Source organism: Hemitrygon akajei, chromosome 17 (genome assembly GCF_048418815.1).
Source record: "Hemitrygon akajei chromosome 17, sHemAka1.3, whole genome shotgun sequence".
Classification (NCBI taxonomy): domain Eukaryota; kingdom Metazoa; phylum Chordata; class Chondrichthyes; order Myliobatiformes; family Dasyatidae; genus Hemitrygon; species Hemitrygon akajei.
The window spans coordinates 47,082,388-47,103,536 of NC_133140.1; the positions used below are offsets into that span (position 1 = coordinate 47,082,388).

The window sequence follows — 21,149 nt, forward strand, 5'->3', positions numbered from 1 at the left end:
GACAAAAGATTGTCAGATAGACAGAGAAGCCTTTACAAAGTATTGCACCCTATCAGGTCCTTAGGATTCCTGCTCAAGGCCACTCAAAATGAAGAAGCATTCAACATTGCACTGCATCTCATGAAGCAGTTTGGGAGCACATAGAAGCCAAGCAAAACTGGCAGAAGGAATACACCACTTTCCAAACTTCTCAGCTACCTATGCAGCAAATACTGCTGCTTGTGTGTGGACCCCACATTGACCTCATCAACTACTTCCTAACTGACTGAACTATGGGGGAAACAAATCTCCCTTAATCTCAAGAAAATACATAAGAAGAGTGAAAAATAGTTATCATGAATGCACTGCAGTGTGTTTTGAGAACTGTTATCAAAATGGACAACTTTATCCCTTCCCATTGCTAATGATAATGACAGTTAGTATATTGATTAGATTATAGGCATCTGTCTTCAAAAGGAGATTGATGTAAATGTAGTGAAGAGGTGCAAAGTTGGAACTAATATAACTGCATTTGCTTATTCAGAGAATTGGTCAATAGAAAGTCTTCAACACACAGTAAATATAATCAACCTATCTCTCATAATAAGAAAATAGGCAGTCTCAGACTATAGATGAGAATATTTTCTAATGCCATTTTCATGAACATGTCAAGTGGATTCAAAGTAAACAGCTGATGTCGTTGATAATCATTAAAAGTGCGGTTTTAATCTATGCTTAAAATTATATTGAAGGTTTTAAGATTGGAAGGACAATAATCAAAATTAGTGATTCTTTTGTGAAATCCTGTTGGTTAAATTTGGATAGTTGAGGAGTATTATTGAATAAATACATTGCTGTTTCATTCTATAGCTTTTGAGGATTGGGACGTATTTAAGAGCCTTATTTTCCTCTATCTGTGTTAAGCCATCTCCCCTAAGAGATTTGGTGGTTTACATAGATCCCATAGCAAGACAAATTGTACATGATATATGGGCCTGGGAAGATGCTGGGGAAGGCTTTTTGCCCTTTTATTGTTTCATAACTTTTTCAATTATCTAAATGCTGCAGTTATTGCCTGCATTGGCATTGGGATTTGGGATAATAACTTTCAAGATTTAATGCTGGACTTGTTTATCGGGCAGATTAATGCTTCTTCAGACTCGAGGCAGCCTTTGGCATAAACACGGGGACATTAGTCATGTGACTCTAGACATAACTGAGTGCTTCCTTGGCCCAAAGAAACTGGCTTGTGGAATATCTTCCTATTTTACATACTGAAAACATGATATAGTTCTGAATGGACTAACACAGGGTAAGCTAGTGTTCTGTTATGACCCCATTATCAGTCACTTCTTCTGACATTCTTGTTTTCGCTTTGTCTTGCATTATATTTACTTTTACTCGTGCATGTAGCTCCAATATGCTTCTGCTTTTAGTTTGCCCTTTGTGTAGTGATGGATCACTTTTTATATTCCATATTTTCTTAAGGGGCTGGCTGAGAACTTCCTTGGAGAACACCACCTCTTTGTCATTGTGACATTTAAAAAGTAAATACGTTCATTAAAATAGAATTGTTGCAGGAGATATATGTTCTATTTTGAGGGAGGAAGGTGAGAGAGAAGGTTACTTGAATTTTTTTAAATATTGTAGTACCACGAGATTTGCGCTCATCCAGTTTGTTTTCTCCTCCTTCTCCTTTTATCAGTTGTTCTTCTCATTGATGTCCATCCTGATCTCAAATTCCTGCTGAGTATTTTCACAATCGTTTCAGAAGGTACCGACAAGCCCTCATGCTTATAGAACTGAGGAACGTTTTGTTGAACTTCCTAACCCAAAAAAAAAGTGGCAGTGGAGCCTAGATTGTTTCTTGTAAGATTTTGTAATGTAGTACATTCATTTCCAATCCTGATTAGTGCAGGTGTACACTGGTGTACCTGCCATATAAAAACAGAGAGGTTCATTGTTTTTCAATGTAGGTTTATTATTTGCCATTCAAAGGAATAAATGTGAAAGGATCCTTGAGAACTTAAAAGATTTCTTCAGGATCTTCTGTTGATATAGTGCACACGTCATGGAGGATGCTGAGCTACTAAATGGAACGCAGCATGTGTCTTCATGTCTCTTGCACACATTTCATTGTAGAGGTCAGGTCTGCTGCAGTTCGAGGGGAGATAATTATCTTGTTTGGTGTTGGATCCACTCTTTCTTCCCACGGCCAATGTTGTTAGGGCTTCCAATTACGTATTGAGCAGTTGGTCCTGCTGCTACACTGTTTCGAGAACCCAGGTTCGATACCAGCCTTGGATGCCCCCTGAGCAGAGCTTGCATGTTCTGTTTGTTAGTACATGGGTTTCTTCCCTCAGCCTTCTCTGCTGGTGGGTTAAATAGTTCTAAATGATTTAAATATGCATGTTAGTGGCTGAAAGAATCAAAGGGCCATTGATGAGCATGTGAGAGAGAGAGAGGAAGTTGCAGAGTACAAGAAAATAAAGGTAGAGGAGATGGAACTAATGGAATTGCTCTTTTGGAAGCCAGCATCTACGTAATGATCTAACTTATCCTATCCTGGAGTAACTCTGCACCCTAATTCCATGTATTCATTACATGTCTGGCTGTTCCCACCCCTCCTGATCATATGTCGGATCTCAGAATCTCCTTCGTCACTTGCGTTCAGCCTGCTCCCAATGTTAATCCTTTCTGGATCACTCAACTCTCCATTGCCCGAGAGTGCACAACCCACTTGGTTTCCTCTGTCAGCTCAGCAACATATGTGTGGGCACCTTCTAACCTGTGCAATGCCTTGCTTGGACAAGGTCTGATGGATAAGTGCAGCTGGGGAGCTCATGTTAAGCTGGCATATGCTTCCACTCTTTGCTGTGTTAGCATCACTTTGGGCTTTGAAGACTTTCTAGGCCAGCTTCATATCTTTATCCCATGGCAGAATTGGGAGATATTTAAACCACAAAATAAGTGTGAAGCTGTAAACTGCAGCACAGGACTGTGACATGTAGTAGGTGTGTTTTTCTGTCAGGAAAGTTAAATGTAAACAGTTCATTCATGTTGATAAAAGATGTATTGTCATATTTAATTCACCACCTCCTCTTCCGCTTTCCAATCACTAACAAAAGTGCAACTTGGATCTGCCTCCAGTTCAGCATTTAAGTGATTTAATGATAACTGTACACAGATTCATCATTAATTCATGAGAGTGAATAAATAAGTGTTCCAGTTAATTCTACTTGAAATAGAAACTGTCAACATAAGGTCCTCAGATAGATTGCTTGTTAAAATTAAACTTTTTCAAAACTAACTTTAGCTGCTTAATAATGAGTCCACCCCTTGTGAAGCAATAATATCTGGTAAATACGTGAATTTGTTCTGCTCTGTTGGTAAAAGGGGGCAAACAATTCAGTTCATTGCCAATTAATGCTGATGAGAATGATTAGATGTTAGAGAACAATGGCCTGAGCCAATTGTGTAGCATGGCCAGAACTTAAATTAGCCTGACTCTGTTGCACTGATAACTCCCTTAACTGTTTTAAAGATGGTTATAACCAATAACACACATTTCTTATTGAGGCCACAGTCTTTTGATGATCTCCTAATTCTATATTATTCCCCAGGGTGGGATTTCAGTGAGCAAAGATACAAAATAATAAAACCACACATAAAGTGAAGAGATCTTTTTAACTTAATTTTTCGAGACATGGACATCACTGGCAAAGCCAGCATTTATTCCCTCTATCTAAACGCTCTTGAGATTGTGATGGTTAGCAACCACATTGAACTGCTGTGGTCAATCCCAGGTGAAGATACGGCCGTAGCAAGTTGCAAGATCAAGACCCAGAGATGACAGATGAATGGTCACGTATTTACAAGTCGGGATAGCTAGTGTGCTAACTTGGAGGGAGAACTGCAGGTGATGATGCTCGTACAGGCTAGCTGGTCTCAGATCTCATGGCAGTAGAAGTTAATAGGTAGAGAGCGGCTGTTGGTGTAGAGTAAGCAACTCAGAGAAAATCCTATTGAAGCAGCACACACTGCCGCCATTCGTTGTTTGTGCTGCTTTGCCCTGAATGCCTTAGGATTCCTGAGTTCATTCGGCCCTGTGCTCAACCAGACACATAGAGGGTATTCCAGCATGATGTGGATGTGCTTCGCAGAACCTGGAAAAGCCTCGGTCCAGAAGCAGGGTACCTAGGCAATAACATGTTTTAAATAGGCATAGTGTTTTATGTGGCCAGTCAATTTGAGTTTCTAGTTAATGCTGGTCTCTAGGGGACTGTGTAATGATAAGGCCATCAAACGTCAATGGTAGGCTGTCTCTTCATAGAATGATCAATGCCTGGTACTTGTGTTGTATGAGTGTTACTTGTTACCTATGTTTAGATGTTGGTGCATACAGGTCTGGGCTGTTTCATTTATTAACGGGTTACAGATAGAAACTGTACAAGCTGAGAAAGCACCTCCATTTTGAACATTAAGCTGGAAAGTCATTGATGAAATGCCTGAAGATGGTTGGGCTTTGGGTCACTGCCCTGAGGAACTCCTGTGCTGGATGGCTGGCCGCTAATCATTGGAGTCATTTTCCTTTGTGTGAGTTACAACTCCGGTCACCGGAGTATTTTCCTCCAAGTGCCTTTTTGATTGCCTATTCACAAACTGCCTTGATTTCTTGGGCAGTCACTCTCACCTCATCTCTTGAATTCAACTCTTTGGCCGTGTTATGCTGAGGACTGGAGGAGAATGGTCCTGGCGAGACTCTAAAACTAGTCTTTGGTAAGTGGGTTTTTGGTTAGGTAATGAAATTGGATAGCATTGTCAAAGATACTTGTATCAATTTACTAATAGTTGAAAATAGACTGGCTAGGTATGACCTAATCAGCTTATTTTTGTTCTGCTTTTAGTGGATAGGATGTTTCTGGGCGATTTAGTACATTATGCCAATATTGGAACAGCGTTAGCCATGCAGCTGCTTTTGGCACTCAGCTCTTTGGTACTACAGCTGGAATGCTGCCTGTCCTACAGTCTTTGTTGTACTCACTGCTCGAGGTTGCTTCTTGATATCATGTTATGTGAATTGGCAGAAGACAAATTCTGGAGATCTTAGGAGGAAGCCTAGATGGACCACCTACTTTTGGATAAAGGGGTTAAAATTTTATTCATCTTGTCTATGGCAATGGTTGAGCTCCAGCATTATTGAGGGAGGGGATTCCGCTGTTCACTTGCTTATCTGACCAAAACCATATGCAACAAGATGTGTTAAGATTGCAGAGCCTTGAAATGGTGCACCATGGTAGCGTAGCAGTTAGCGCAAAGCTATTAAAGTTCAGGGCGTTTCAGAATTCGGAGTTCAATTCTGTCGTCGTCTGTAAGGAGTTTGTACGTTCTTCCTTTGGCCACATGGGTTTCCGCTGGGTGTTCTGCTTTCCTTCCACATCCCAAAGACGTGTGAGTTAGTAGGTTAATTGGTCATTGTAAATTGTCCCATGATTAGGCTAGGGTTAAATTAGTGAGCTGCTGCCTGGTGCGGCTCGTTGAGGTGCAAGGACCTGCTCCGTCTTGTATCTCTAAATAAAATAATATTTGTTGTGGGATCACTTGGTTCTGCCTCATGAATACTGTTTTTCTATTTCACATGTGGTCCTGTGTTTAAGGTTCAAAAGTTCATAATATTCATTTTGTATTGTTGGTGTGCATGTATGATACAACTTTGATATTGTCTGGTCCAGATAGCCACTAAATAGACAAAGACCATGGGTATTGATGGAAGAAAAGACAACAAAATCCCCCAACCAGCATGAAAAAGTAAAGAAACAAAACTCATGGGCCCCAAAATCTCTCCCTGCTCATAGCAAAAACAGCTACAAAAACGATCAACGATCCTCTACACGTAACAATCCCAACCCCCCTCACTTGCAGAAAAACAGCGGCAGCAGCACCAAGTCCCCAACCCCACCCTTACACACAAAAAGTTAACAAATCACCCACCCGTCAATTGACCACAAGGAAGAAAACACCAGAAAAATGAAGGAAACCGGAATAAAGCACAGTCCAATAATCACATAAATCTCAGAATATGGGAAATGTCTTTTCACTAAATATGTGGAGAACAGCCGCGTGAACTCAGTCCTTCTGTAAAGGGTGACTGCTGATCTGGGCCCTGACGCTGTCCACCCAGGTCCTAGTTCCGCTGATCCAGGGCTGAATGTGTCGATCTGGCTGCCAACCATCTCGCACTGAGCCATTGCTGACCCCTCCACATTCACCTCGATGCTTCAATCTTTCTTGCTGCTTCGAAATGGAACCATTCTTGTCTTTTCCCTGAGTCGGCTTGTCTTCTTGGACCTTTTCGGCCCACCCCATCTCTGATTTCCACAAGACAGCTCTCCAGACACAGCACAGCGCTGGATCGTTCAATGGAGTTTCAAACCATAAGAATATAAGATATAGGAGCAGAATTAAGCCATTTGGCCCATCGAGCCTGCTCTACCATTTCATCATTGCGGATCCAATTATCCTCTCAGCCCCAATCTTCTGCCTTCTCCCCGTATCTCTTCAGGCCCTAACCAATGAAGAATCTATCAACCTCTGTCTTAAATATACAGAAAGACTTGACCTCCACAGCTGCCTGTGGCAATGAATTCCATAGATTCACCACTCTCTGGTTAAAGAAATTCCTCCTTATCTCGCTTCTAAAAGGGTTCCTCTCTATTCTGAGGCTGTGTCTTCTGGTCTTAGACTCATCCACTATAGGAAACATCCTCTTTACATCCACTCTATCAAGGCCTTTCAGCATTCGATAGGTTTCAATGAGGTCACCCCTCATTCTTCTGAATTCTGGTGAATACAGGCCCAGAGCCTTCAAAAGCTCTTCATTTGACAAGCCATTCAAAACTGAAATCATTTCCATGAATCTCCTTTGAACCCTCTCCAGTTTCAGTGCATCCTTTCTAAGGTAAGGGGCCCAAACCTGCTCACAATACTCCAAGTGAGGCCTTGTCAATGCTTTATAAAGTCTCACCATTCATTCCTTGCTTTTATATTCTTGTCCTCTTGAAGTGAATACTAACATTGCATTTGCTTTCCTCACCACAGACTCAAACTGCAAATTATCCTTCAGGGAATCTTGCACAGGGACTCCCAAGTCCCTTTGCACCTCAGTTTTTTTGTATTTTCTCTCCATTTAGTAAACAGTCAAGCTTTTCATTTCTTCTACCAAAGTGCATGACCATACACTTCCCAACACTGTATTCCATCTGCCATTTTTTTGCCCATTCTAATGTCTGAGTCCTTCTGTAGCTTCTCTACTTCCTCAAAACTACCTGCCCCTCCACCTGTCTTCATATCATCTACAAACTTTGCAGCAAAGCCATCAATTCCATCATCTAAATCATTGACATATAATGTAATTTCCACTCTTTGCCTCCTGCCAATCAGCCACTGCTTTATCCATGCTAGGATCTTGCCTGTAATACCATGGGCTCAGAGCTTGTTAAGCAGCCTCGTGTGTGGCACCTTGTCAAAGGCATTCTGAAAAACAAATACACAAGATCAATTGATTCTCTTTTGTCTACCCTGCTTGTGTGTCACAGGCTCCAACAGTTTCTGTAACACAAGCAAGACAAAAAGGGCAAACAGAAGGCATAGAAAAAGTGAGAAAATCAGAAAGTTTTGCTGTCTCAAAGATATCGCTCATGGAGTTATGGTCTGGTGGCACCATCTTGACCGGATATATTTGGCTGGATATATTAGCTTGGTCAGGTGGTGTTTCATTGTTGGGAGGTTCTCCAGGCATGTCCTTCTGCCTTCTTCTGTCGATGAGCCAGGATTGATCCCCTCACTTGACAGTCATGATGGAGAGAAGGTTATACAGGACCAAGTGCTCACTGAAGATGCGGGAATACATTCCTGCCACTGATGCTGATCCACAGTGCCAAATGGACACTCAATTTGCTGTTGACTGGTGAGGTTAATGTCATGTAGGATTATTCCCCGTGCTAGTTCACTCATGACATGCTACAGATACAGCCCAGTAGATCTGTTCTTTGGCACTGAGCAGCTCTTGGTGCTCTATGTTGAATCTTCCTCCCAGGATATATTCTGTGTTTTTGCTACTTTCTGTGCTTCTTCGCAGTGTTGCTAAACATGGAGAACCACTGATACATATTCTGAGAGAGGAAGGTTGGTTGTAATCAGCAAGGTGTTTCCTTGTATGCATTCGTCTTGATGCCGTGAGATGTTTAGGTTCACTGCTGAGGAGCCCAAGCCCTTTCTGTCCCACCTGCTATTGACTGTATCACCCAGTTCTTAGCTAGGAATTATAATGTCGGAGCCTAGCATGTAAGGTCTGAAAACATGCATACAACTTTGCCGAACTGCTCTTTGAACAATTATTTCCTTTCATCCATTAAGCTTTCAAACCTGTGTGGATAACTTCACAACCTCTACTCTGAACTGATACCACAGCCTATGAACTCACTTTCATGTTCTCAATATCTATTTGCATTTGCACAGATTGTTGTCTTTTGCACGCTCGTTATTTGTCAGTCTTTGTGTGTAGTTTTTCATCGATTCCATTGTATTTCTTTGTTCTACTGTGAATGCCTGCAAGAAAATGAATCTCAGTGCAGTATATGGTGACATATATGTACTTTGATAATAAATTTAATTTGAACTTTGACTTTTGACTTGTCAGCTGAACAGGTTTCCCAGTTTAGACACCATTCTGCTGACACTTGTAATGAGGACTTTGCAATGTCAAATGGGTTGGAACAACTCTGGCTTGTTGGTGCTCTGTGCCAGGTTGTTGAAGGATGTTCTAATCATGTTAATCCTTCCTCTCCTTCAATATGATGGATAGTATCCAAATGAATGGTTTTGTGGGCCATTTCAGAGAGCCACTAATCAGTTACTGTATGTTACTGTGGGTCCTTTGTCAATAAAAGACCAGGTTGGGTAAGTGAACCCATTGAGTTTTCACAATAGTCCTGTGGTTTTGTGGTCACCATAACAGAGCCTTTTTTTGGGTTAAATTCCAGCTTATTTAATTGACTGAATTTAAATTCAATGATTGCTGTGCCGGGATTTGAGCTTGCCTCTGGATTGTTTAGTTCTCTGTATTATTAGTCCAGTAACATAACCACTACATCACCACCAAGAGAGAATGAGCAGTATTCAAGGAGATGAATAAAAACATAATCGGGTAACTGTAGATTAGTTGAAGGCAAACCTTTGAGATCCGTAAACTTTACTGCAGGAGTCAGAGCTTAGACAAGTATTCTAACTTTCTTAACTAATTACTCATGGGATAAAGAAATTTCTAACACAGCTAACGTTTATTACCCTTTGCTAATTGCCCTTCTGTCGCCGGTGGTGTAGTGTCATCTACACCGGACTTCGAGGGGAGTGGTCCTGGGTTCGAATCCGGCCGGCTCCTTGCATGCTTTCCATCCGTGCTGTGTTAAACATCAATGGAAATGACTAACCAGCTGACGTTTTGGGCCGAGACCCTTGTTCAAGACTGAATGAGGTGGTTTAGTTTTTCTACTGAAGGAGTGCCCAGAATGCTTTCAGGGTGGAGGCCTTATTCCCAGTGTTGAAGAACCAGCAACATTTTTGGGCCAGGATGGTGAGCAATGCAAGATGGTCATTGTAATGCAGGGTTAGGTGATTGATCCACTTCAAGTATATGTTGTCATCCAACAGACAAATAGCTTGCAACAATATATTTCACATGCCTTAGGTTTTCACTATATTCTCAAACAGCTCTTGTCAAAAATTCTTAAATTATTCTGACTTTTCTTTCTTGTGAGCATTTCATGATTGGAATAAGTAATCTTGACGTACTTTGAATGTAGAATGTAGTCTTTGTTTAAATGCATTTTTAATATAAAACATACAGTGAAAGACAAGCATTTGTTGCTTTTTTTTTGTATGCAGGCATTTATTAGGCCTTTCCGAGAACATCATATTGACCCGACTGCAATAACCAGGCATGACTTCATTGAGACTAACGGAGATAACTGTATGTTTGCCATTATTCCACTGGCCCACATGACCTACAGGTTCATCAACAACAGTCCAGGTGAGATTATGTCCTTCCTATTGATTGAACAAAAATGTCTTCAATGTCATGAATACCAAAGGATTTGAGTTCTTGAATTTGGATTGCCAGGTTCCCAATGACTTAGTTACAAGATAGGACTGTAAGGAACTTGTTGGCACATAGTTAAGAGTTCTGGAAAGAGCAGGGGTCCCAGGTTTACTTCTGATCTCTTAGGAAAACTCAAGAATTCTTCTGTGATCAAGATGGAGGCTAGGTATTAAACCTCCTATGTTACTTTTCCACAAATCTCCTCCCCCATCTCAAACAAACAAACAAGCACACATACACACACAGCACTCTGTAGGGTGAAATAGGTAAAGTGAAGGTAAATAAGGTAAGGTGACTGATGCACCATCAATAACTCACGCTGAGACTTAGGAAGTGAGATATCGGCTTTTATTGACTGGAAGAATAAACAGCACTACATCCTGGGGAAAATGAGGGAGAGCAGCAGCCCACAGTAGCCTTTATACAGGGGTCTGTGGGAGGAGCCACAGGAGCAGTCAGCAGGGTCTGTGGGAGGAGCCACAGGAGCAGTCAGACAGGTATATCTAGTTCACCACAGTGACTACTTTGGAAAATCTTAAATCTTTGTTTTATTAACGTTAATGCACAATGGGTTGTATACAAATTGTGTTGGTATAATCTGAAATCATTGGTACAACACAATATTAAGAATGGCTAAGTTCCTTTGATTTGGGAGAATCAAGGATTTATTCTTTATTGACATCCATCTCACTGCTCATCAGGATTGTCACCTGGACTTGTTCCTTCATATTTTGGATTGGCTATCCCTTTTCCATAAGCTCGGGAAGTAACCATTTAATAAAACATTTCTCTTTCTCGCCTGCTCCAGCTCCTATAGTCTGTAGCGGATTTGAAGAATGCATTTCACAGAATTTGAACCAGACAGGCCCAACTTCTAAACCACAGAGCAGTAGTGATTCTTTCCCGACTTGGTCCAGCTTTCAGAATGTGACACTGTAAACCGCTGTGTTAGATGATCTCTGCTGAACCAGCTGGTGCTTCTTCAGCAGCTGAAACCTGTATGTTGAAAGTTCAACCCTCTTAAAAATAAGAATGTTTTTGGTGACTGTTTGTCACCTTCCCTTCCTCAGTTCTTTAGCTATTGGATTGTAACTGCACTTTTGTTGCCCACCTGGATGGGACTGTCCAACTTCTGTTGTCCCTTAAATCCCGTCTTGTCCCTTGAGATGTTTCAGCATCTTCAGTGGCATCTTGACCTTCCCCTGTATTGTCATATCTACCTCCCTCAAGCAACATCAGAAGTTGTCATCAGTGGATCTCTCCATAGCAACTTCACTCCTGAACCACCGTCATTACTCAAAGCACTGGCTGTGGGTGCTGTTGTTCACATGAGCTATCAAAGCAAAGTGCTGTCTGCCCTCTCAGCTTACAAAAAAAATCTATCGCTACTTTTAAAAAGTGACATAGTTTTCTCAGGAACCTTGGCTGATATTTACCCATCAATGAGTGTTGCTAAAAAGAAATGGTTTCTCTGGTCATTTAGCAAATTGCTGCCTATGGGAGTCATTGTGATTTGATTTGGGCATCACTTCAAGTTGTGAAAGCTGCAACATAAATGGAATATTTTCTGTGCATGGCTTCGCACAATAAACATCCCAATTTTAATTCTGCCTGCAGGATTCATCTCCAGTGCTGTTTCCCCCTTTTTTTTCCCTCTTCTTGTGGCTTCTCGTGGATCTTCCTTATGCTTCAGCAAGAGTCTGATTGCTTTCAGCTGCAGAGATCCCATACTGTGGAATAGTTTGTGTTCAAATCCTGTTCCAATGAATTTAGCTCTGAAAAAGTGTGTGTGTACATTTGTGAGATCTGTGCTGCTTGGACAACAAAGCTAAAAATGTACGGTGACCTGGGACTGTCTGAAAGAAGTACGTAAAGCTAGGCAATTCTTGAGCTTTTTTTCGTATTTATATTTTACATTGCCATTCTCTATTGTTGCCCATTACTTGCAGGAGCAGTTCATCAAGATGAAAGATTTTTTGTCAAGTTTGTGATTTTTTTTCAAACCTCTCAAAGCCCTGTGGATTTAAATGGTATTTACTTGGATCTGATGGAATTAAGTTAGGATAATGAACAAAGAGGCTCTCCAGGTGCAGAGGCTGAAACAGTCTAATCTAGTTTATGGTCTCATTGAGGGCATGCTGTTTCCTTAGAGTGAATTGGCCTTGTGATCAGTGACAATTACTGACCAAGTGACAGGAAGTTTCTATTTTCCTTTCGGCTATCACTGCCAAGTATTGGTGGAAGTTGGTCCAGTCTAGATTTGGCAGCTGAAGATCTGAGTGATCACGATGGTTTATCTGAAGCTTGCGGATTTTATGTTTGCGAGCACCGATAATTCTGTTGGGTCAACTGGTATACAAACACTGCGCCAGATTAACAGATATGTTGTGGTGCCATGTCCCTGTCTGTGGAAAGAGGATTGATTTTGGGTGTTCAGAGAGGACTCTGATTGGGCGTCCTGTTTGAGAGTTTGTGGAAGTGGGAGGAGGAATACAATGTTAGTGCTGGAATTGTTTTATTTGTTCATAGTGCAAGAAATTCCTTCAGGAAACACCTGATAGAGAAGCTTTTGTCCCAGTTCGTAGGGGAGAATACATTTTCAGACCGAGACCCTGGGGATAAAGCTTCCTAACTGGACATCTGGCCGGATTATGACTTCAGGAGCAACTTGTTACCACATTATGACTTTCAGAGAGCCACTGGAATTTATGGAACAGAAGGAGGCCATTCAGCCCATTGTGTCCAAGATAGAGCTGTTGAAATTACTGCCAGTCCCCAGATATGTGGATTACAGCTCTTCAACTGTACGTCCTTTAAAAGGTTTTCTGGTAGTGAATTCCAGAAACACCGGCACACTTAGGGTGAAAACATGTTTCCTCAGCCTCCCTGTGATTCTTCTACTGATTAACTTAAATCTTTGTACGTTACTTACAATTCCTTCTGCCAAAGCAAATAGATCTTTGGCTTTTCATAATTTTATACAGCTCATTGTAATCTCTTTTCAGTCTAACTTGGTCCAAGGAAAACATCTCCTGCCTGGGCAGCTTCTCTTCACATTAATTGTACAGCCCTGCTAATGTTTTTGTAAATCTTATCTCTAGTGCTTCAGATACTAAGGTGATCAGAGTGATGAACATTTTCCCAGCTAAGGCTTGATTAGTATTTTACATACTATTGGCATGGTCTATTTTCTCTTGAAATTTATGGTTCAGTTGATAAAGGTTAATTAACCCATGTTAATTCTTCAGTACCTCACCTATCTCTTCTGAGGCCTGTGGTGATTTCTAACATGCAGTACAAAGTAGTTTACTTTGGTATTTCTGGGTCCTTTGGCCCCCGTAATGCATCAGCCCAAATTTCTCCAGATTAAATTTGATTTGCTGCTTTTATTAAATTAGAATATGGAGAGGGTTTAAAGGAGGTTCACGAAAATGATTTTGGAATTGAAAGGCTTGTCATATGAGTAACATTTAATGGCTCTGAGCCTTTACTCACTGAAATTCAGAAGAATGTGGGTGATCTCATTGAAACCTATCGAATGTTGAAAGGCCTCGACAGAGTGGATGTGGAGAAGATGTTCCTATGGTGGGGAAGTCTAAGACACTGCCTCGGAATAGGTGGATATCCTTTTTGAGCGGAGGTGAGGAGCAATTCCTTTAACTGAAGAGTGGTGAATTGTGCAAATGAAGACAGAGTGCAAATGAAAGAAAATAAATAATACTGAAAACTGAGAATAATATTGAATGCTGAGGAAAAATTGGGGAGCTCAAAGCCAGAAATAGGAACATAGATACATAGAAAACCTACAGCACAGTACAGGCCTTTCGGCCCACAAAGTTGTGCTGAACATGTCCCTACCTTAGAAATTACTAGGTTTAACCATAGCCCTCTATTTTTCTAAGCTCCATGTACCTATCCAAAAGTCTCTTAAAAGACCCTTTCATATCCGCCTCCACCAGCATTTCCGGCAGCCCATTCCATGCACTCACCACTCTCTGAGTAAAAAACTTACCCCTGACATCTCCTCTGTACCTACTCCCCAGCACCTTAAACTTGTGTCCTCTTGTGGCAACCATTTCAGCTCTGGGGAAAAGCCTCTGACTATCCACATGATCAATGCCTCTCATCACCTTATACACCTCTATCAGGTCACCTCTCATCCTCTATCACTTTGAGGAGAAAAGGCCGAGTTAACTCAACCTGTTTTCATAAGGCATGTTCCCCAATCCAGGCAACATCCTTGTAAATCTCCTCTGCACCCTTTCTATGGCTTCCACATCCTTCCTGTAGTGAGGTGACCAGAACTGAGCACAGTACTCCAAGTAGGGTCTGACCAGGGTCCTAATGGTAACATAAAATCAGATCTGGGATTTGAAGGCTTGTGTAAGTTACAGAGATAAGGGACAGCGAGATCATAAAGAAATTTGAAAGCAAATATGTAGTTCTTAAAATAATAGAGTGCTTTAGTTGGCTTGGAGGCAGCGTAAATGAGTAGGCAAATATGGGTGACAGATGAATGGGATGGTGTGATTTATGATGTGGCAAGGAGAATTCGAGAGAGCTTGAATTTATGGTGGTTAGTACATAGAAAGTCAGCCAGGTGTGTGTGGGAATCGTCAAGTCTTGAGATAATAAAGACATGGCTGATGGTTTCAGTGCCTGGTGAATAAGATGATGTTGTGGAGGTGGAAACAGATGGTCTGGTAATGACATGGATACCTTATTAGAAACTCTGGGTCAAATGTGACACAAAGGTTGTGAACAATCTGGTGCAGTTTCAGACAGTTGCCAGTGAGAAGGATTTCGACAGGGGCTAGGGAATGGAGCTTGTGGCAGAAGACAAGGGCTTTGATCTTTCCTGTATTTAGTTGGCGCAGATTTATCTGTTCTGAATATCAGGCAAGCATCCAGTACTGATGTGCAAAAACCCTGATGGTTTAGAAGCCATAGAAGAATCACGGAGTGGAGCAGGGTACAGTTGATGTGCACGTGCAGTCAGACCTTGTGTTTTGGTTAAGGATACCAGCTGACAGCAAGCAAATGAGAATCAGAAGCAAGGCAAAGATGTATCTCTAGGGACACTGGAGGGAATGTTTGGGGCCGCGATGAGATTGCAGTGCCATCAACACCAGAAGTCACCCTTCAACACATGTCCGTCTTAAACGTCAGAATTCCTTTGTGATACTTAGTGCCAGATGTTGCACTATTTTGGGGACATGACTTCTTTCCTAATACAGTGTGTACTTTTGGCAATAGTTGGAAGCTCATAATTGTTTAGCTACTAAAAGCTCTAAAATTTCTCATGTTGTTGCCAAAAATCTACATGGTATATGTAGCACATTCTTCAATATCTGGGCCAGTGTCTCAACTGGGAGTGCCTGGACTTTTGGATAAGAGTGTGCTTGCCTTCAGTATCGTGGAGAAGAATTCAAGTGCAATTAATAACCAGGGAGGCCTGTTAAACTGTTGGTTTAGAAGATGCAACAGATATGGTTTACTAAATCATTTGTTTCCCGTTTACTAAGCCCGTGCAAAATCTTTATTTTTATTAGTGTCTTCTACTGTCTGAAATCAGTTGATTTTGGTGTCTATTAATATTATAATTCTTAGGGTATATTTGGGGCACAAGCTTTAAGAGTTACACCGTTTCTCTTTTTCATAGGCCAAATGTTTACTGGTATTCCAGAAATATGACTGAATATTTCTTACTCAGCATTTGTAGGAAAGGTAGCGCCTAGATTTTAAAGCTCACGCCATGATACCAAATTGGTTCAGTGGTAGTTATTGTTACCTCTTTAAAAAGGCAGCTTTTTTGGAATATGCACTGTTATGAAAATTGACCTGTAAAATTTAACCCGGTACTACTTCAAAATTATTAACAAAATAAACTGTAACTATATTCTGGTTATTTTGTTTATAACTGATCCCTGAGGAACACCACTACTTCACTAGCAGCCAACCAGAAAAGGATCCTTTTATTCCCACTTGCTACCTCCTATCAATCAGCCAATACTCTAACCACGCTAGTAACTTTATTGTAATACCATGGGCTCATGTGTGGCACCTTGTCAAATGTCTTCTGTAAGTCCAAATATACAACATCCACTGCATCACCCTTTATCTATCCTACATGTAATCTCCTCAAAGAATTCCAACAGGTTCTTCAAGCAAGATTTTCCCTTAAGGAAACCATGCTGGTTTTGTCCTATCTCATCCTGTGTCACCATGTACTCCATAACCTCATCCTTAACAATTGACTACAGCATTTTCCCAACCACTGAGGTCAGGCTAACTGGTCTATAATTTCCTTTCTGCTGCCTTCCTCCTTTCTTAAAGAATGGAGTGACATTTGAAATTTCCCAATCCTCTGGTACCATTCCAGAGTCAAATGATTTTTAAAAGATCATCACTAATGCCTCCACAATCTTTTACACTTACCTCTTTCAGAACCTTAGGGTGCAATTCATCTGGTCAAGGTGACCTATGTACCCTTAGGTCTTTCAGCATCCTCTCCCTTGTAACTGCACTGATTTCTCTTCCCTCATACTCTTCAACATTTGGCACATTTTATTGTCTTCCATAGTGAAGACTGATGCAAAATGTTCATTTAGTTCATCTGCCATCTCCTTGTCCCCCATTATTATTTCTCCCGCCTCATTTTCTAGTGGTCCTATATCCCCTCTCATCGCTCTTCTGTTTTTTTTTACATACTTGTAAAAACTTTTACTATCCACTTTGACATTGTTTGCTAGCTTGCTTTCATATTTCATCTTTTTCCTCCTAATGATTCTTTTAGTTGCTCTCTGTAGGTTTTTAAAAGCTTCCCAGTCATCTATCTTCCATTTCTGTTTGCGTATTTATATCTCCATATATTCCTGGTTGGTGATTTCCCGCCATGTCTGGTTGGTTACTGTGGCAGTCCTCCTGATGTTCCAGATCCTTCTCAGACACTAGTTGGTGAAAGCCTGCAGTTTTTGTAGTGTCTCCTCTGTTGTTCTCTAGATTTCAGAGCCATATAGGAGCATCGTTTTCACATGTGAGTTGAAGATACTGATTTTGGTTTTCCTGGGTATGACTGGATATCCACCCTTTCCTCAAGATGTTGAAAACTACTCTGGCTTTGTTGATCCTGGCTTCAACATCCTCATATACTCTCAATGCTTCCAAGATAGACAAAGAAAGTCACTTCTTCCAGGGTTGCATTTCTAATGCTGGTGCAGTTTATCTTCACTTTCATTTTATCTACATTTGGTCTTAGACCCAGCATGGTGGAGTTAGTGGTCAAGAGGGTTGACTTCTCTTACATCTGTTGGTTAGAACGAGATGTCATCTGCAAACACTAGGTTATCAAGTTGCTGCCACATAGCCCACTGGATTCCATTTCATTTTTCACTTGTAGTCTGTTTTATAATCCAGTCTATTGCCAACAGGTACAGGAAAGGGGTTGTCAAACGTCCCTGCTTCACCATTATTTTATTTCCTAGGCAGAGTATTTAAATCAGAAAGTGCTGACAACACTTTGAAAGTTGGGCAATATCTCTGGAGAGAACTAATGTATCAGACTGATTATATTTTATCCTAAAGGCTACTTTGATTTCATGGAATTATTTTCGAATTTTCAAATCTGCACTTGTATCTGGTATTATGGTCACTGTTACTGTTGAATCATGTGAATATATTGAAGCCCCAGAGATTATGACGCTTGTCATAATGGCTTGACATTTTCTGTGCTTGACCACCCCTGAATTTGGAATTTCTAAGTGTAATTTCATTGTATGTCTTTGCTAGTGGGGTCTGTGGGTAAAATATGAATCCAGTATTGGAGAGATTCTCTTTCAGAATGGGTGAAGCAGTGAATTTAAGTTGTTTCAAATCTGCAGTGGAATACAGAATTATGCAATTCTGATGAAATGTGTTCCGGCTGAAATATTTACTGTTGCTTGTCTATCCTTCTAAACGTTTCCGAGGTTTTTCTCCAGATTTTCAGGATGCACAGTATTTTGTTTTGCTACAAGTAAATGCAGAATGTGTTGGATTCCATTTTATTTAATTTTATTCTGCTCTATTCGTGTTAATTTTGAGTAGCTGGGGTTCCCTGCATCACCATCTGTTTGAAAGAAAAGGCAAAGAGAGACATAAAAGCCGTTCACAATTCATTCCAAACACTCTGTGGGGGTTTCATGCTGCCGTCATTGCAATAATACTCGCACTTCATCCAAATGCTCAACAGGAGGACCATCATGCTGCCATCATTCCAGATTGTTTGTGCTCACAGCCATTCCAGATTGTTTGTAAAACCTTTCATTTATATGTAATCAGACTTCAAACAAGTAATGCTATATTTTTGCTGGCTGTGAGTGTGGATAATCCTGAACAGTTCTGGTTCTGTTCCAGATCTTTTTGGAAAGATGTACACAATTATTCAGCCTATGAACAGAAAGCTGATTTGAAGAGATCCGTTTTTAAAATTATGTGAGAGCTTATCACTATAATGCTGCAAACATTTCTTACTCATCTTTCTTTTTTTTTACCTTATTTTCTCTCATTTTTTTCAACTTAACACAATTTTTACCCTCGTTCATTCCAGTTTTGTTACACAGGTAAAAGCTGCACCTGATTTCTCCATCACATTAAAGACCCTCCACTAGAGAATACAATGCAATCCAAAAATAGTTTTTACACAGATGTGACCTTTCTGGGGAAGGAGGAGCAGATAGAAAGAACTAATCTTTCTTAAACAACGACCATGCCTTGCTTAGCCCTGCAAAGTCAACAAATCATTGCATCCAAAATAGAACATTGGCTTTCAATGACTTTGGATAGTTACTAAATTACTTTTAATTGGGAACATTCAACATGCATATGCATTAGGTGCACACATTTGTGTGATCATTTGTGAAATAAATACAAAACAAATTTAGCTGATATGAGCTACTTTTTTTGTATTGATACTTACTGTGGGAGACATTTAATGGTGTCCTAGAATGTATTTATTATATTTAACAAACTGGTTAGAATATTTGTTGCTGACACATCCATTTGTTATCGAGGGGTACTGCAATGTGTGTGAAATGGCAAACTCAGAGGATTCGAGAGAAGGTTTTTTTTGTGTGGACCAACATAGCAGTATGCTTGAAGCCACAACGTTGTCAGCTAGCTGATAGATGAATGCAGCCATGAACTGGTTCACATATAATTCAAGAAAAATGATGTGAGATATATTCCTTTAGAAACCAAGTTAAATCAAAAATAATAGTTTTTAGAAGATAATCTTTTTATTTTTAAATGTAAACTAAGTTGAATATAAACAAATACACCATATACTGTAAATGAACAAAATTTAAATGATTGGTTAGCTGTTATTTTCCCCAATATCAGTTTTCCACCCCCTCCCTACCTCCTTGCTGCATAATCTTTACACCTTATAATTCAGTGTGGAACCAAGGAGCCTTTGGTAAAACTGAAGTCAGTAATCACCATGGAAAGAACATTTCACTGGTTGAAGTCATACATCTCACAAAGGAAGAGTGGTTGTGATTATTTGATGTCAATCATCTGAGACCTAGGGCACCACTGCAGGGGTTTCTCAGGACAGACTTGAGCATCTTCAGTTGCTTCATCGATGACTTTCCTTCATCAGAAGGTGGGATCATCTGATGATTACACAACATTCAATTCCATTTGCTGCTCCTCAGCGAATGAAACAGTCCACGTCTGTTTGCAGCAAGACCGAGATAACAGTCAGGCATTAACTGATAAATGACACGTGAACATCTCCAACAGTCTAACCTCCATACCATTGCTCTTGCCAAATCATCGTGATGGTCAGGAGTTTGGCAATGATGAACAGTACCCTCTTGTTCATCATTGACCAGAAATTCATAGGGACCGGATGCATAAATGCTGTGACTACAAGAGCGAGTCAAAGGCTAGGAGTTTTGCAGCAAGAGACTCAATTCCTAGCTCCCGAAGCCATGTTCAAGGCACAAGTGTGAGGCAATAGTTTCCAATTGCCTGCAACTTCAGCAAGACAAAGAAAGATTCTTACCTTGCAAGATAAAAACAGCCAACTTGTTTGCCACCCTGACCACTACCCTAAATATTCATTAACTCCACTACGAATGTACAGTGTTTATAGTGTGTATCACTTACAGTTATTCATCTCAGAAGTCAGCTAACTACTCGGACAGCTCTTACCAAACCTGTGACCACCTCTACCGAGAAGGACAACGGTGGCAGACTCAAGAAAACACTGCCACATGCATTTTCTCTTCCAAGTTGTATATTATTCTGACTTTGAAAAAGAATCAGCATGACTTCATTATCATTGAGTCTGAATGCTGGAACTCGCTCCTTCACTTCAGCAAGCCCTTTGACAAGGTCCTGCATGGTATGCTGGTCCAGAAGGCTAGGTCACATGGGATCCAGGGTGAACTAACCATCTGAATACAAGATTGGCTTGGTGGTAGGAGTCAGAGTGTGGTAGTGGAGGACTGTTTTTTAGATTGGATGCCTCTGATGACTGGTGTGTTTCAGCAATTGGTGCTGGAACCCTGTTATTTGTCATACTTTAATTATTTAGATTAGGATGAGGGGATATAATTTGTAGGTTTGGAGATGGCACCAAAATGGGTAGTACAGTGGGCAGTGAAGAAGGGTAGGGAACTGAAGAGGGTGGCAGCAGTTGTAGGGGACTCTATCGTCGGGGAACAGATAGGCGATTCTGAGGATGCGAAAAGGAAACGGATGGTAGTTTGCCTCCCAGGTGCTAGGGTCTGAGATATTTCCGGAATGCATCCACAGTATCTGAAAGGGGAGGGTGAGCAGCCAGAAGTTGTGGTACTTATTGGTACCAGTGACATAGGAAGAAAAAGGGAGGAGGTACTGAAAAAAGAAAATAGGGATTTTGGAAGGAAGCTGAGAAGTAGGACCTCAAGGGTGGTAATCTCGGGATTGCTGCCTGTGCCAGACAACAGGGAGGATAGGAATAGAATGAGGTGGCAGATAAATGCGT

At 40.8% G+C, this 21,149-nt stretch overlaps 1 protein-coding gene across 2 annotated transcripts in view; it reads left to right on the forward strand.

Moving 5' to 3' along the window:
- LOC140740668 (plasmanylethanolamine desaturase 1) overlaps positions 1-21,149 on the forward strand; it is a 153,877-nt gene that overhangs the window by 90,696 nt on the left and 42,032 nt on the right. For both annotated transcript variants that reach the window (XM_073070060.1, XM_073070061.1), the window contains exon 4: positions 9,922-10,066. In XM_073070060.1, the coding sequence (XP_072926161.1) occupies positions 9,922-10,066 (145 nt within the window). The remainder of the gene's footprint in view (positions 1-9,921; positions 10,067-21,149) is intronic.